Source organism: Athene noctua, chromosome 4 (assembly GCF_965140245.1).
Source record: "Athene noctua chromosome 4, bAthNoc1.hap1.1, whole genome shotgun sequence".
NCBI classification, from domain to species: Eukaryota; Metazoa; Chordata; class Aves; order Strigiformes; family Strigidae; genus Athene; species Athene noctua.
The window spans coordinates 60,963,874-60,981,768 of NC_134040.1; the positions used below are offsets into that span (position 1 = coordinate 60,963,874).

Consider the following 17,895-nt stretch of genomic DNA (forward strand, 5'->3'; position numbering starts at 1 on the left):
AAGCAGCAAAATGCCCTGTGCGTTTCTTGCAGAGGACTCCAGAAGCACATTTTGTTGTTCATTCCACATGTTGATTGAGAAATATTGTACATAATCGCCCTTTTTATCTCATTTTGAATGCGCAGGTTTTCTTGTGTTTTCTTGCTGTACTGCAGAACACTTATTTGCTGCTGTCTTCTACCTTTTAAAAAAGAAAAATGCAAGCAAAATTTGTACAACTGAAAGCTTGGCATTGTTTCTTTCCCAGGGAGTGCTGTCCAATATCTCCTCCATCACTGACCTGGGAGGCTTTGATCCAGTTTGGCTCTTCCTAGTGGTAGGAGGAGTTATGTTCATTTTGGGATTTGCGGGATGCATTGGAGCTTTGAGAGAAAATACCTTTCTTCTGAAATTTGTAAGTAGCCTTTGCAACTGTGGCATTCATCAGTTACATAGCATAAGTCATCTTTGTTTCTGCTTAACTGTGTAAAGATTTTAAAATGTCTTTTGGGGAGCAGAACATGTTATCAGATGTGAGAGTACTGTTCTGTGAATCACTTTTTTTCTTAACAATACTTTACAGCTCTTCAGTCTCTGGTGCTTACTGTTTGGGGTTTTTGTGTTTTTTAAGTTTTGAAACTATATCGAAGGTAACAATGGTAACATACTGCCTTTCATATGAATATAGCCTAGCATTTTGCCTTCCTGTCGGGAAAAGAGAGAAATTTCTGCTAAGCGTTTACATGCTGAACTGAACAAGCTGCCTATGAAATATGAGGAATGTAGATACACCACTGAATGTGACCTGTGGGATTTCTGCTGCGCAAGTGCCCCTCACGGTACAGAGGAGATAGGACTGTTACGAGGGGTTGCTTGCTGATATCCTCAGTTCTGTGCTGTTTAGATAATTTGAAAAGGCTTCATTGCTTACTGTCAGTGCTGGGGCCTGAGAGGGAGGAAGGGAGGAGAAATGTGGCCAGGATGGGTAAAGAAAATAGAAGTTGTCATCTTAACTCTGGGCTGGACTGTTAGTTGGGGAAGAGGCTGCTAATGTACAAACATACCTCAGTATTCAAAACTCCTTTAGCTAAGTAGCCTGGTTCTGTATTTTGAAAGCCTTCCTCCTGTGAGCTTTGAACATGAGGATAACAGTATCATGTTCCATTTTAAATAAATCTAAGATTTATGATAAAAATTCAAGATTCTTCCCTTCACCACTCCAACCTCCAGAGGTGGGCACAGCCTGGGTAGTAGTTGTGCCTTCATAACCATTGATATATACATGAAAAAGCTTCCAGTGAAACAACTGCCTTTAAGTGACATATTTGGCTCCCACAGATGTGTTGTATAAGGGGAGGAAGCAGTTGAGAGTTAGTTTTTGAGGCATTTATAAAGCAGCTTGGGATAGTTCTAGCTTGCTTAAAAAGCTAGATAGTTCTTGTCTTGCTGTTTGGTTTTTTTTTTTTTTTTTTTTTTTTAAGAGGCGGGGGAGCTATTGTAACACTTTTTTTCTCCTCTTCCTTGCTTCTCTTAACTTGCCTAAAATGAACCCATCTGCTGTACCAGAAATAGCTTCCTATAGAGCAGCTGCAGGAGAAATTAAAAATGCATCTGAACAAACACAGAGAGCATATTAAAATGCAACTCAAAGGCGCAGTTACAAAAGGGATGGACTTCCAGTATATGAGGACCTCTGTGTGTTTTAAAACAGTGTAGACTCAGTGGAGATGCTTAGAGAAAGTGGCAGATCATTAGTAATGCCTTTGGCATCCATTGCATTTGCATTAATCATAGCAGCCTCATTTGGTTTTAATGTGGGTATGAGTCATTCCATAGACATTCTGCTCTGACTTAGTCATTAATTAATTTCCGCTGTTACCAATTTTTGCTCTGTCTGTTTAGGCAAAGCTTTACCAATGAGGGTGTCTAAAGAAAAAGTCACTTTGAAAGCATTTCACTGGCACTATTGGTTGTTTATGCCTTTGAAAATGCAAGTGCCTACATAGAAATTTAAGATGAGTTTTCAGAGGGCCCTACAGATGATGAGTGGCCATCTCTGTTGAAATTTACAGTGAATTCTCTTGGACCTCTTTGAAAATCCTAGTGAAATGTCCGAAATTTGAATTTGTTGGAGTTTTTATTATTTGTTAGAAGAGAATTAAGATTTCTGTACTACAGCCCTAATTAAAAATGAGGTATGTTTAATTTAAAATCTTCTGTGTGCTGGAACAGCTTGAACTTGTACTGAAATAGATAAAGCTGTAACACTGCACATGATTGTGAGCCTTGAAAATTAAGTTTTTGGTCATAAAGCAAAATAAGCTTTTTCTTTTTCTTCATAGTTTTCTGTGTTTCTTGGAATTATTTTCTTCTTGGAGCTCACTGCTGGTGTTCTAGCATTCGTTTTCAAAGACTGGATAAAGGACCAGCTGTATTTCTTTATAAACAACAACATCAGAGCATACCGAGATGATATTGACTTGCAAAACCTTATAGACTTCACACAGGAATATGTAAGTTGGACTATGTTCATTTTTTTGTAAAGCTTACTTTAAAGAAATACCTTCTCTAATTTTGCTTCCCGTCTGTTTGATTTCTTCGAGGAACAACGGAAATATTCTAGCATATGATACTTTTGAATACATATATGTATGTTTCTCTTTATAAAACTTCTGCAAACAAACAGTACCTGTGAAAAGTGGCTTATCTGTTGATGTATGGCTGAGCAAAACAAGATTGGAGAGTTGGGGTGACTTATTATTGAAGACTTAGAGATAGTGTGCCAGATATACAAGTTAACAATGTCTTGTGTTCAGGTTTTTTGAGCATATTCCATATGAGTATTAAGATATTTGAGGGTTCTGGAGGGGAGGGGTGTTCAGAATATTTTATTGTAGGAAGTATCACATCTGTTTAAAAAAAAATAATCCTTTTCTAAGCTTAATTTGGTTCTGAAATGAATGTTGGTGTAGTTTTAGCAGCGTTAGAGGCGCTACACCTCACTGCAGAGTGGCAGCGATGTTTAGCTGGTCCAAGTCAAACTACAATGTTATTTCTTTTTAAGTAGATGTAATGCACTTAGCCTAATGAAGTGGGCAACTCGTAAAGTTCTCAGGAAATCTCTAAATGATGCTACATCTGCGCTTGAGAGTGGAGTGAAGCCAGAGATGCACACACTTGTGCAGGTTAAGCTCTGTAATTTATCAGTGTCTGTAAAGGAGGCTTACACTGGCTTTTGCACCCACTTTATTTTGCCGGTACCTTCTTGCTCCAATACTCAATTCTGACTTGTGTTGATGAACTCTTCTTTGAATTTGGCCCTTTTTAGCTAACATGGTTAAATGTTGGTTGAAATGATGTTTACTAATTTTTGTACATTCTTCAATTAAATAATTTCATTCAATGTTTGATTTGCTTCTATATGCCTTGGGGTTAAAAATGACAAGCGAGTAGGTAATGGGATGTAGATCCTTGTGTTGGTTTGAATCTTGTCCAGATGGGAGGAGATCAGAGGTCACCACAGTCTGAAAGCAGTGGTCCATTTGTGTGCAACCAAAAGGCTACAGTCCAGTTTTGCAGGCACTACATAGTACTTGCTTTCCTAACTGGATTAGCAATTTTATCAGTTAAGTCAGGGACAGCATGAGTCTGGAGAGCAAGCTACTTTTTCAGCTAGTAGAGATAATGCTTGAAGACAACATGTTCAGGTTTTGCAGAGGGAACTGTGCTGCATATAGAAAGAGAATTGCTATTCTAATGCTTTTAAAAATGTGGGGTGTTTTTTTTTTTTTTTTTTTAAGTTGACATAGGTGGGTTCATTGGGCTAGCTCCTTAAATGCTGTAAACCATCAGTGCTCCACTGATCTTCAGTCCATTCTTTGTACGTTAAGCAAGTTTTAACCCATTTTTTTTTTGTGTTCAGCATGTTTTGCCAGAGTCTAAAGCCTGATATTTGACATATTTACTTTTTGAAGCATTCTGCCTGTCTTCAGTAAAGATGTTATTTGTGCAATGTGTGGTGCTCAGGAAACAATGTGTTCATACTGTCTGAAGTACTGCCAGGCAAAGATTCCCCCAAACTGGCAAAATGAGTAGCTATACCAGTGTAGCCTTCACAGCTGATTAGTTTTGTTGAGAACTCAGGGCACATTAGACTGGGCAGAATATCATACTTTTGGCTGTATTACCCCTGGGGACTGAGCTTGTAGGCCTGTGGAACTCTGGCATTGTGTAGGCTTATCAGCTCACTCCATGGGTTTCTCTTCAGAGAACAGTGTTGCACGGTGTGAACATAACTTTAATCACATGATAATTTTAGAACAACTTACAGGTTTGGTATGGCCTTTTTTAAAAAAAGCAAAACTAGCCAGCTTCAGTGAAACTATAGGTAATTTCAGGTTTTATTTTGAAAGCTTTAGGGAAACTGTCAGTGATGATGCATGTTACTGATGCTGAAAGTCAAGAAGCTCTCCTTTCTTTGTTCTAGTGGCAGTGCTGTGGGGCTTTTGGAGCTGATGACTGGAACCTTAATATTTACTTCAATTGCACAGATTCCAACGCAAGTCGAGAGCGCTGTGGTGTGCCATTCTCTTGCTGCACTAAAGACCCTGCCGTAAGTGACAGTCAGGAGGGTAGGATGGGTTTGCTGTTCCAATTTTAAATCACTCTATAAGATAGTGGGGTTTTTTTCTGGAAGTCATGCATGATCATTATCTTCTCACCAATTTGTATTTTTTTGGTGCTTGAAGCTCAGCTTAGCTACTAACTTTTCTGCAGTCGGCAAAAATCCTGAGCTAACTGGTCTTTATTCTGTGCTGTTTGCTGCTTTTCATTAGAATGAGAACCATGGGCTTCGTTGAACATACATATTAATTTTAGCAAGTATAGAAAGCAGAAACCATTAATGAGTGAAAAGATAGAAGCTTTCGGTTGAGTATCCTCAAGATATCTCCTTTGCTGCCTTAAAGAACAGCAGCTCTAATATTGGACACTGTAAAGCAGGTATTAATAACTTAATTCTGTGTCAAAAGGCAGCAGACAGTGTGACCCATTTTGTGCTAGGTAATGAATGAAGTCTATGCCCTGAAGAACTGACATATATTCTTGAATTGGGTATGGACATCTTTACATGCTCTTTTTTTCCCTTTAAAATTGCCACTTGTCCTATAGTCACCTGAGATCAGATTTGACAGGTTGGAAATTGAGGCAACAGCTTTTTGGTAAATTTTCATGACTTTTTAAATAGTTCTGGATCATCAAGTAGAAGATGTTGGAGCTATGCATTACTAGTACGACTGTGATCAGGAATGAAGGGTAGAGCATAGGGAAGCAGTTCACTGACAGTGACAGGCTTGGAATAGGGATGGGTGTGTGCGTGGAAACTTGTGTGGCTAACGCTGCATACATCTGACATTCATAGAGCTTCAAAGCAGCAGCCTGTGAGTGCCTGTATTATCTAGTAGTTCAGCTGTGGCATTTCTTCAGGTGGAGTGACTTACGGTCCCCTGAATGCCTAAGTCTGTAGACTGACTACAGTTAGGCAAGTTGCCAACTTGCCAACCTCAGGGGCTTCCTGCCTTGCTAATGCAACACAGTCAGTTCTCCCAGCATCCAGTCACTACTGCTCTCCCCCTCTCCCGATAAGTCACTGACACTTGTGCAAGCTGCATTTGGTTCCTCTGCAGTGAACATGTCTTCGCAGTAGTTTGAATCTTACTCACAAACATCCCTGAGAGTGTTTTAATGAAATATTAAACCAAAATATAGGTTAGGCTCAAGCATTACATTATGCTTAGGATTCCCCCTACTGTTTGCATATCTGCCCACCCACCCAGAGAGGTCATCACAACCCAGTTTTAAAAATATAGTTGTTATAAAACCCAACCAGTGACAGCAGTACAAGGTAATCCTATAAATACATAATCCATGCTAAAGTTATCTCTCTGTCTGTGTGTATGGTTATGCAGTTTTTTAGGGGGTGATGAAACAACCAGAAATTTAAAGATTAGTCTCATTCAGTGTAGGGAAGCAATGTGCTTAACTGTTGCTAAAATAGAGACTTAAAAATAATAATATTCCTAAAAATATTATAATTCATGCATATAACGGATATTATTGTAACCAAGCTGTGACTGGTTCAGTTGCAGTGATACACAGGTTTGTTCTGTGGGAAAGCAAATTTGTCCCTTTAGAAAGTAGGATGCAGTTTGGACTGATGCAAGGAGCTCTGTGGATGCTTTATTGAACATGACTGACTTTTAGTTTAACTTTTAGTTTTGCTTGAATCCGGAAGTGGTAGGTTTAAGGTAGGCCAACATAAGTCTCCTTTAAAATGAATTTGGACTCCTGTTGTTCCCTTTGCTGTAGTTTAGCAGGCTGCAATGGTCCAAATCTCTGTACAGGCAAGACTTGAAAAAGTTCATTTATTTCCATTTCATTCTTCACAGGCTTTTTTTTGGTTATCATATTTCAAGCCTAATGGCAGAAGACACTGATGATAAAGCACGTAGGCATTCAGTACAAAGAAAACAGCTTAAAATTCCTCTCTTGGAATCTTATCTACTTTTACAGGCTTGAAGTTCATGGCACTGTTATTTTTGGATCTTATAACAGAAGCATTCATCTTATTAAAAGATAAAAATTGCTCAAATCTTAAAGGTCATTGAGGGAATCCAACTTGGGTGACTAACAGGATGTCACCTGTTGATGTACTTCCTGCAAAGTGAGGAAACAGAGGAGCTTCAGCTGCTGATAGGAGGAGATATCTTTTTCTGTATGGCTGTTTCTCTGCTGGCTGCCTTTCTCACTTCCCACAATTTGATTAAATTGTGGTGTTCAGTACACCTAGCTAAGATTGGCTGATTCTTTGGCCTCCTTGAGTAGTTTCGCCTTCTGCTCACTGTTATTATATGAGCCAGTAACTTAATGTTTTGCTGCCATAGTGGCTGACACCAAAAGTAGTTGCTTCATTTTATTGCCCAGAAATAACTCTGTGTACAGAGTAAACGCAGCTTCAGCTTCCAGTGGGCAGCGCATACTCACTAGGAAAGGTCTGCCATAGCCTATTTTATTACCTGTGCTTTGGGAGTACTAAAGCAGAAGCAGCAGGAAAAAAACCCTCCTTTCCCATTGGTATCAAGCTCCTGTAAGAAAGAATAAGCAGTAAGAACACATTTACCCCATCTCTTCTTTTTTGTCTGTAGTTTTTGGAAAGGAGCTAGATACTGCATACACTTCTACAGACATCCTGGATAAGAACTTGCAGCTTCAGCAACAGAACTGCCCCTTCTCACCTCTTCACGCTGCACAGACCGAACACTGAAAATGTTAACAGTAGTCTTGGCATATTTTTCAGTATAGACAAAACCTTTTCAGCAGAAGGTTCTTTCACTTAAAATAAATGTTCCCTAATCTCTTTCCGTTGACATCTGAATGCTTGCATCTGGAACATGGAGTTCATCCAGGTGGATGCCTGTTTTTCCCAGCTTGCTGCCCTGAGAGCTGAAAATATTTTTTTGACCATGTGCTTTTGTTTGTTGCAAACAATTAATAGCACTGAATGGAAGAGGAAGGAGGTTTTAAAAAGCAGTATGTTAACCAAAGTTAGAGTGATTGTCTTATTTATATGCAGGACCAACTCTGGGGAGCTGGGAGAGGGTGTTTGGGAGGCACTTCACTGATTGCCTCTCTTCTGTCTCTCTCCTAGGAAGATGTCATTAATACTCAGTGTGGCTACGATGCAAGGCAAAAACCAGTAAGCTGCTTTTTTTTTTTTTTTTAATGTGGTATCTTAAGGATCTGAATCCCTCTTGCAAGAGCAGGTTATTCTACTGATGGGATACTTGAATGTAATTATCTCTGTTTTCTTCCCTCTTCTCCTTGGCAGGAAGTTGATCAGCAGATTGTTATCTACACTAAAGGCTGTGTCCCTCAATTTGAGAAATGGTTGCAAGACAATCTTACCATAGTTGCCGGTATATTCATTGGGATAGCATTACTGCAGGTAAACATCATGTTCTGTGTAATGACTTACACAGAACAGCAGCAGATAAATAGAATATATGAGGGGGAACTCTATATGAGAACTGGACATATAGTGGTGGTTGTGCTTCGAAATATAATATCTGTAGGCTTTAGTGAGGGGAGCTGAATGCATGAGGCTTTCTGTGTGTTAAGGAGTATTTAATTTTTATCTGTAGGGATGCATTTTTTTTCTTTTCAACTGTCTGTAGGTCAAAACTAACACTGTGTTTAGATAAAGATTAGGTAGAGATTTTTACTCCTGTATAGACCTACTCTTTCTGATGGTGCTTAAATGAGCAGCAAAAAGCCTTTACAGTTGCTTTTGTGAAGCAAGTCTGGAACTGTTCAATTTTCCAGAACCTAGTGGCACTATAAAAATACTGGGGTTACAGGAGTTTTTCTTCTTTCTTCCCTACTTACTGTCAATTTCACTTCTTTCTGTTGTTTGTTTTCCTATCAAAGATTTGTATAACCTAGAGTCTGCCTGTGTGAAAAGAGTTGTCCAATGCTCCGTATGACTAAACTGTTGTCTCTTCCAGATATTTGGGATATGCTTAGCCCAGAATTTGGTTAGTGACATTGAGGCTGTCAGAGCCAGCTGGTAAAACTGCTGAAGTAACCACAACAAGACACTGGACAACTGAAACCCTCTGAAACCTCCAGTGTGTCGCTCCGACACCAAGCTGTATGGACATGGGTGACAGGGAAGCCTTCTCTCCCAAGTAGTCTCAAGTCTAAGTTCCTGATACTGCAGAGAACTCCTGTTTCTTTGGGGTTGGGGAGAGAAGCGTGGGCTATCTAAAATCTGCTGCTCACTGACAATTTTTTTTTTTTTTAAACCACCAGTATGAAAGCTGTTGAGCCGTGACTCTCTACTGTATTCTTGATCCTGAGTAACAAGTGGACACTTTTTTTTCAATTGGTGTATTCAGTGGGACAGAGTTGCATCATTGTAGTCTGTGGATATGCTGTTAATTCTTCGTATCATGAGCTCTTTGATAGCTGCCAAATATTCCTGAGATGGTCTCTCTCCTCACCACTCTGTAAAGGAACAATCTTCTTGTTTTCACAGCTAAACATAGCTACAGGCCTAAACCCATCAAGCAGGAAACAACTTTCTATGCATCTATTGTACAGTAAAATAAATTGTTTTTAAAACAAGGGAAATTTTTTTTTACACAAGCTTCCAACCATTTCTCTGTAGTACTTTGAGGGAGAATTGCCTAATTTTATCAACATCTTTCTTCCTTCTCCACCCTTGTATGAAGGGAAGGAGTTTTATATTTGACAAAGAAGGGTTGTAGAGCCTTTTGATTGCTGCCATACCTTAGGACATCAGTCTCTTAAGGCAAGGATGGGATATAACTGTATAAATGTATGAAAGCAGTGTGGATGTTGGGTCCAAGTGAATAATATTATTCAGAGAATGAATTATATATTAACTTAAAAATCAAAACATGTATCTGATATGGCTAAATCTTTTGTTTCTCTGGAATTTAGTGTAACCTAATGTATTTAGGGATCTCACTAATATTAGTGCTTTGATATACTTGTGCAAAACTTCTTTTAAGATAATTCCTTGATCTGTTCCTAGCTGAAGCTTTGGTCTTCCTTTTTTCTTTTTTCTTTATTTTTTTTTACTTGCATGAGCTGTGGAGTAAGAATCTGTGACACTCCAGTGCTTTCAATCTGTGCATATGTTTTAATACAGTCTAATCCAAACTTATTTATTGGTAAATGCATGTGATAATGGAAAGATCATATCCCATTCCCTTGGAAGTTGGAGAGAACAGCTTTTGCCAGAATAAATGCTTACCTCCGGTGAACAAATCCTTGCTATGGAGATGTGTTTCCCTTTGTTGCATTTAAAGCAACAAAAAGCTGTCTTGAAGCAATGGAATAAAAGTTTTTAAATAGAAGAGTGTATTAGGATCAGCCAAGACAGATTCTTTTGAATTGGACAAAAGAGAGTAGAATTTGGAATAAAGCACAAATAGTGGAAGAAGAATTAGATCAGACTCCATCCAGCTTAGAGTTTTTGATTCGTTCTTCTTCACTAATGATAGCGAATTTACAAACCTGGGTAGTTTTATTGCACTTTGTGTAAATTTAGCTTGTTGTATGACCCTTCTCAGTATCTGCAGAACCAGTCCTGAAAGCTCTGAGGTCTTGGCTCCTGCTTTGGTCAGGCAGTGGCAAAGGGTGTGTATCACCTCTTTGTAAGAGCTTAGCATCTTTCTGAGATGACTTTCCTAAAATGAAGTATGTGGAGTAGAAGAGATGAATGCATTGTTTTCAAAGCTTCCCTCTTTTGGGGGATGGATAGAAGGCTGGTGTGATGACTTACTAAGGTCCTTCCTGGTCCTATGATTCTTAAAACATATGAGTATATGTACCCTTGCACATTTCCTTTTCTGTGCTTCAGCTGGCCATGTATTTTTCTCCTCTGAAGACTGGTGGTAGGCACACTGGTGCTCCACAGATGCCTCAGACAGTCCTGTTGTCCTCCTGTCTTCGAGCATTACCTCATCCTCTCTGGTTAACTCCCACTGACTGGCTCTGAATCAGGCAGCCTCCATATCCTTTGGTATCTGCTGTTAAAGGCCAGCCATGACTCAGAGTAACTTTTTTATAAAGCCTTCGAAAGCAATTATAATTCACTGTCCTTAATAAAGTTGGTTCCACCTCACCACAGTGTTATGTTTTTCTTAGCCACTCCTCATCTTGAGGAGTTACTGGTGTTTGTTTCCCCCCAAAGGGACACACCGTTTTGCCTGATAGCTGCAGTACAGACAGATCATCAGCACCAGTGTTGCTGCACTGAGACAAAATGGTGCAGGGAGAAATCAGGGAAGTGTGGTTGAGGAAGTAATCCTTCCACCCAAGAGCCTTGATTGTGACCCAGTACTTTGGTTTGGAGAAAAATAAATAAAAAAAGTCTACATTACAGAAACCTTCCTTGTTGCCACTGATCTTGAATGCTGCTGTTGCTGCTGTGGGCTTCTGAAGACAACTTTATTCTGCTACTTGAATTTCTGCAGTTGTACTGTATTGGCCTTCTGTCTTGTCATGCTGTTCTCTGAGTTCCAGACTGCTGGACATGCTGTTGGCAGTGTCAGACTGATAGGAAGGTAAACGCTCTGAGGTGAGCAAATCTTGTTCTCACTACTTGCACATGTACACGCAACTGTGCAACACTTCTGCTGAGTCTCAGAATGACTGACTGTTCTTATAAAAACCACTAAATAAATTATTTTTCTAGAGCTTATCTTTATTGCTGCAGATGCTGATCCTTCCTCCAAAAGATGCTTTTATTTTCCTCATTTTTGCAGTTGTTTGATGGATACAGACTGAATGTTCAGGATTAGTTGTCTATATTGCACACTTAAATCCCACATTTTTTGTGTACAGATTGGGTGAGATGTCCTAGAAATGCCCCATCAGCAGCTACTCAGCAACTTGGGTGTCCAGTTTGGAAAGCTTGTGGGAGGCCTTAGAAATCAATCTATTGTTGCCAGAGCCTGCCAAATAAATGCAAGCAAGCTTTCTTCCAGAAAACTTTGTGAAAACTTCAGGTGAGCTGCAATTAGAGCACAACGGCTACACGGGCTCATTTTCTAAAGCAATAAGATATGGTAGGTGGTATTGACTTGTTGGTGATTTCTAGCCTTCCTGGTGTGGTGGGTGGGGTAGATGTGAGTTCAGAGGTCTAATTATCTTTAACATGCAGTAGTTAAGAAGTTTTTCAGCTTATGGCCTTGTGGAATGTTTGCTGGGCCACTCATATGGGGTGGTGGTGTTGCTAACGAGAGGTCCAGTAGCTTCAGCAGTAGCCCTGGCTTTAAAACCCTTCCCGGATTCCTCACTGAGTCCTGCCAAAGGGCATCACAGTCCTTGCTCCTCTGCTTTCTAAGTACTCTCCATATTCACAGGCCTTTCTGTTGTTTGATATCTCCTTTTTTTTTTTTTTTTTTTGATAATAGCTTAATGGACAAATATTTTGACTTGTCTCTGTGTGTCTGTTGTAGTAGCAGTAGGATCTCTTTGCCTCAAAATCCATACTTTTGATTGTGGCCCTTAGAGTCTGAAGCTGTGGAGATGTTTGCTCAAGTGTACTCTGTCCTGAAAGCCGCCTTCTCTCCCCCGTGATGTAGTAAATAGCTGGTGTGTAAATAGTGTTTGAAATGTAAATAGTAGCATGCAGATTAAATGATTCTTGCACATGACTGCTTTTCACCCTGCAAGTGTTTGTGATAGGTCTGGAAGGTGCCCACCGTGCGTTTGCCGCTGGGAGCGGAGTGGTCGCCCGGGCTGCCCGGGCCCCGGCGGTGAGGCGGCAGTGCTTTAATCGCCTGCCCTCTAGTGTCTGCCCGGCGGGCACCCGGCAGAGCTGAAACCCCGGGCAGCCCTTCGGGCCCCCGTTAGGAGCAGGACCGCCCTTGCCTCTTCCCTTTGCTACTTGGCGTTAGAACAGCATTCGGCTGTAGACTGGAGGGTCGGAGTCAGCACCCCCTACCAGTTACGGGAGGTTGCCATCACTTGCGGCAGGACTAAACATGGTGCTATAAGAACTGGCCTGGATGTTAATCCGTGGTTTTACTACTTTAGAGATGCCCTTGGTAAAATTGATTCTGAGTAACAAAGTTGGTTACCAGAGAAGCTCTCGTGTGAATTTTTGATTCCGTTTCCCTTCTTGCTGCCTGTGCCTTTTGGGTGCATTGAAGTGGCAGCTCTGCAAATACTTAGGAAGGAGATTACATCTCAACAGGTGTCAACGCACTGCTGAAGGTTCCAGTTCCTCCCTCCCATTTTGGTTTTCTCTCTAACGCTTTTTAAGATTTTGTAATTGGTCATGACACTGTTGAAAACAAGCAAAATAAAACTACCCTGCTGGATCCATTAGCTACCAAATTTTGCCACTTGAATTAAAAAAAAAAAAAAAAAGTCTCCCTTAACACACAGTATAAAAATAAGTGTTGTGACTGCTAGCGTGCACCAGGCAGCACTGCTAGGTGTCTCTTGTGTTTCAGCAATATAAATGTGGTAATAAGAAGCTCCATCCATATGTGTGTTCATGTTCACGCTGTGTACATAGTGGAGGTGGGCCTGATAACTACCCTGATCTCTGGGGAGATTGGCATTTGGGTTTTGTGACTCAGACCTGTCTCTGATACGTATATTCCAGATTAGTTCCAACTGAATCTCTCTGGTTCATTCTGGGGTGTACGGCAAGGTGTCGATATTTACCTAATGTGTATCATTCCTTTTTATACGAATGTATTCTCTTGTGTTCCTTTTTTTTTTTATCAGTTGTAAAATTGATTGTAAAAGCCAACTACACTTACCGATTGAAAGTATTGCTATAACAGAATTGCATGCCCAGTAGAGTTTGACTTGAGCTTTAGTTTTCTGATTTCGGACTGGTTACCTTCAGTCTAGGAGAAAAGCATAGATCAGGTGCATATGTATTACTTGTCATCTTTAGCATTAGACTGTGGTATTGTATCACATGCTGATCTCAGTGGATGTAACTGGAGTCTACTTAGGAAGCTAAGGCAGCTTCCTGGTATTTCATTTTAAGCTATTGAAAGTGGTCTTGATCATGCTACTTGTGTTCTTGGGTTTTTGTTTTTTTTTTTTTTTTAATAGAGGCATTTTTTAGGAATGTTTTAATACACTTATGATGGACAATACAATAGTTTTAATAGTTGTGCAGTATTCTGTATTTACTTGAAGTAAATCATTTTATATGCAATTTGTTAGATAATTACAATTTTATAAATAAAATTGCGTGAAATATGTTGTGAATGTGTACTGTTGATGTAGCACTTAACATATCTTTGTACTATTAATATTCATGCAAAATTCCTGCAGAAGACCCCCTGCCTGCCCTTCCCTGAACAAACAGGGGAAATAAATCCCCAAGTCTTTCATATACAAAGTAGAATATTGTGTTCTATTAAGACACAAAACACATTATCATGCCACCAGGGGCTGCCCTTAAATGAATAATAAGCTAATATGTGAAGAGCGCATCCCTACGTGAGGAGATCCCTTATCTACTGTCAACTGTTGGTGAAGTCTCTGGCTAATGAACATGCTCTGCTTCTTTCTGACAGGTCATTGGTGTTCCTCAGACTATTGTGGCTGCTGGCTAGTACAACTGTTGGAGCTCTCCCATAATCATTTTTGTGACCCTGAAGTGTTCAGAAGTTGCTGCTTTGCAAGGAGCAGCACAAATGGGATTTGTCATGAATTAATTAAAATTTTGTAAAGGGAGGTGGTAATTTCACTTTTCTAAGTGCAACATGTCCTTACGCAGAAGTAGTGAGAGCTGGCTTGTTTTATTGTGCAGATAAAAATGGGTAATGAAGTCTTGTGCTTGTTTAGGCAGAGGCAGAAGAAACCCAATTTTTTAGTATTTCAGCATCTGGAGAGCAAGCTAATCCAGTTCAGTATCTCAAACCTCCAGTCTTGTGGACAGAACACCACTGCAACTGATTTAAAAGCACGTGACTCTATCCAAATTGAAGTCCGATGCCTTTTGCATATTTCAGGCATATACATTTGTCTGAATGTCCAGAAGTGACTTGGCAAAATGAGAATGCAGATGGCCTTGGGGGGAGAGGGAAGAACAAAAGTCAACCAAAAGTGAGGGCATTGCCTAAACCCTTGTAACATGCAATAGGTATGACATACTTGGATAAGCCATTTTCATGGCAGAGGGGGAGGCTAGGAGTGGCTACCTGCACTCTGTCAAACTCTTAACAGACTTGCATACTATTTCTTGGAGTTGTAACTAGTTACTGTTCCTAGGACTCTGGAAACAAAGGACATTTTCTGGGTCTCATGGTCTCCATTTGACTGAGTCCTCCAAATTCAAGCCCTATATTGTTGGAATTTGTGCCTAACCAAAGTGAAACTTTTCCTTGTATTTCCACACTGTGAAATGTAAAAACATACATGTGCTTTTTTATCCTCCTGACTGGTGTGATGCTAGGTTTTGCAAAAGTTGCACAGATGCAGACAAATGTAACATGCCTGGGAGGTACTGCCTGCCCTATGTGATGTGGCAGCAATGATAGTTTTAGCTTGGTTTGGTGTGGCACTAGACAAATGAGAAGGCCCAAAGCCTGGCATCACTGTCATAAAAATCGTCTGAGCAGCAGATGTCAAGCTTTGCTTAGATGTAATCTATCTACTAAACTTCTAATCAGGAACTGTTAGCAATTTTAATTCAATTGACTTCAGTCAAGTGAGTAGTGAAATATACGTGATAGTAATGTCCTTGGATCTTGTTTCTCTTATTAGAAGAGGCTCAGGGCATAAATGATGTACCAGCTACACAGAAATGACCTGCAGGCTGCAGCACACCTCTACACATCATTTGTGTGGATAGATACAGTCTCTTCAATTGCCTCCTCCTACTCCGACATACACCCACCTTTGCCCTTCTGCAGACTTTCCTTCTGTGTATAGGCTTAGCACAGATTTTATCAAGAAATATAAGACACTTGATATTCCATCCAGGGAAACCACCTGGAAGTAGGGTATCGGTGATGGCCTTTGTGCTTGCTGTGACAGCGCTATCCCTAATAAAAATTTGGTGATAAGGATATGGCTATGCGTAGCCTGAGCTCCAGTTAGGCAACCAGGTGAATGGGAATTTTGTTGGTGTCACAACTTTGTCAGTTACAATCAGCTCGTGTGAACTCTTACAGTTTATGCCAATGTCAAAAGGAATAGTCTCTTTCTAGAACCAGGTAAGTCATTGATAATCGGTCTTTCAGATGTCTTTTGAGATCTATTTAAATCAATGGAAATAATTTCCACGCCTGAGGAAAATTGGACTCATGTGGGTCCCCACTGGACTGTGATTGTAAACATGCTGGTTATGTTCAGCAGTGCAGAGGTTCTGTGGTATTTGGAGCCTGATGTCACAAGGTGCTGGTGTGTGTTTGCAGCTCTACAGTCAGTTGCTATATTACACTATTACTAGCAAATGTATTCTGAATTTTTTTTTTTAAAATAAGGCTGTTGTACAGTTTAGTATTAGAACCTTTTTCTGTGTATTTCTGGCACTGGATTAAATGGATGTGGAATCTCTGCTGTGTGAATACTCCCATAGCACCCACAATGTTTTGGTACAGTCTCAGAGTTTAAAGCGACTATTTGAGGCAAGTTTCTTATACCTAGCTTGGGTACCTATTCCCCAGAATAACTGGCATCTTCCTATCACAGTGTTTGTGGCATAGCCAGTGGTTTCACGGAGCTGGGAAGTGAATTTGGGAAGGTTAAAAGTCGTTTTGCACATGGCATGGGATCGCTGGGTTTGATGCCTCTGCTGATAAAGGAGCCTGAAACTTCTGAGGCTGGCACTTCAGCACCAGGAGTGCTGAATTTTAAAATGTTACAGATCTTATGATCTTTGTGCATTGTGTGCTTGATCAAGCTAGACAATGGTAGCGCATAGTCAAAAATAACATGTGCTGGCTTGCTGGAAACTGCTACCCAACTGCTCCCTCTTGCCAGAGTTGTCTGCTGGTTTGCTTGCTGGTGTGTTACAAACCTACAAAAGAGCAGCTGTGAGAGAAGATGCTTAAACTGGCAATTTGCCAAGTCCTTTACCTAGGAAAGGAGAGAAAGGAAGCCCCTTGTGTGCTGCATTTCTCACTCGATGGGGTTCTGTTGAAAAGTTGCTGCGAGACATGTCTTGAAAAATCCATCTACAAAAAAGCCCCAATAAACAAAAACCCAATCCTAAGCAAGGCTGAGAGCACTCATAGCCACACGGCTTTATGGGATAAGGGTTGTACAATGTATTCCTGTTAAAACACGCAGTTGTTAAACAACACAGTGACTCTGTGTGAGCACGCACAGTGACAATGGTTGGAATAGTTTCCATTGTAGTTGCTCAAGTGGAAGGCAGCGATTGTACTGGGGCCAGAGCCAGGAACAACAAGGGCTCCTCAACACTGCGTGGCGGTGCAGTCCCGGCTTCTGTGTGTGACTGCAAAAAAGGACAAACCACAGGATAAAGTGAGAGCACTGAAATTTTTATTTGTTACCTCTAGGTACCACGAGTTTGACATTAATAGGCAAGACCAGTGAATGAGCAGCAGTACATTGCATTCAACCTGAATCTCCAAAGCACCAAAAATGGAGCTAGATTTACTTCTTAATCCTATAGTCAGCACACTAGTCTGGACTTGCTGCATCTTGTATTGTCCCTAATTTAGTAGTACATTGTTATGCAGTTAGGGGGCGTGAGGAAAGAGTCATTGTGTAGTACCACTTCTACATCATCATAGGACTACAACATGCACATTCTACTATGTGGCCCAAGCAACAAGAATACAAGTAGAACAGTTACGGGTGGAGACAGGTTCATGTTAACACCACCTATGAATTTGTAGAAACCTTTTTGGACGGGTACCTACAGCAGTTTATCAATTTGTGTGGGAACATTACACGCATGCACGAGTGATACAGTGGAAAACATAGCAGGAGCGGCAGCAGGACGGAGGACAAAGGTGAAATCTGTGATGAGATGCACTGGAAACGACCTTCCTCAGCTTTCTACAGCAAGTCTCTGCTCTGTTAGCGAGGCCTGCTGGGCAACAGTTTTGTTCTCGTGGCTGCGGAGTTTTGATACAACTTCTAGAAACGCCATGCTCTGCACTTCCTTCTGAAGAGGTTCTGGAAAAAGAAATAGTAAAAGAAATGGTGCTTTGTACGAGACAGGCAAAAGCGCAGAAAAGCCTGGCAAGTGTGAGAAGCTTCTCTACTGAACCCTGTACACACGTGAGCGCACCAATGACTCTGTACACATTACTTTTTATTTACTTTCTTGAATTGCTTTCGAGGATAGGGAGAAAACTCCCCAGGGCCTGA

At 40.6% G+C, this 17,895-nt stretch overlaps 2 protein-coding genes across 11 annotated transcripts in view; one reads left to right on the forward strand and one right to left on the reverse strand.

The window, feature by feature from the left end:
- Positions 1-13,803, forward strand: part of TSPAN5 (tetraspanin 5) — an 89,315-nt gene extending 75,512 nt beyond the window's left edge. For all 3 annotated transcript variants that reach the window (XM_074905535.1, XM_074905536.1, XM_074905537.1), the window contains 6 exons: positions 248-394; positions 2,322-2,492; positions 4,466-4,591; positions 7,685-7,732; positions 7,865-7,981; positions 8,541-13,803. In XM_074905535.1, coding sequence (XP_074761636.1) covers positions 248-394; positions 2,322-2,492; positions 4,466-4,591; positions 7,685-7,732; positions 7,865-7,981; positions 8,541-8,606 — 675 coding nt within the window. In that variant the 3' untranslated portion in view covers positions 8,607-13,803. The remainder of the gene's footprint in view (positions 1-247; positions 395-2,321; positions 2,493-4,465; positions 4,592-7,684; positions 7,733-7,864; positions 7,982-8,540) is intronic.
- A 3,244-nt stretch (positions 13,804-17,047) lies between these two features.
- Positions 17,048-17,895, reverse strand: part of RAP1GDS1 (Rap1 GTPase-GDP dissociation stimulator 1) — a 102,157-nt gene continuing 101,309 nt past the window's right edge. For all 8 annotated transcript variants that reach the window (XM_074905539.1, XM_074905538.1, XM_074905541.1 and 5 more), the window contains one exon: positions 17,048-17,700. In XM_074905539.1, the coding sequence (XP_074761640.1) occupies positions 17,573-17,700 (128 nt within the window). In that variant the 3' untranslated portion in view covers positions 17,048-17,572. The remainder of the gene's footprint in view (positions 17,701-17,895) is intronic.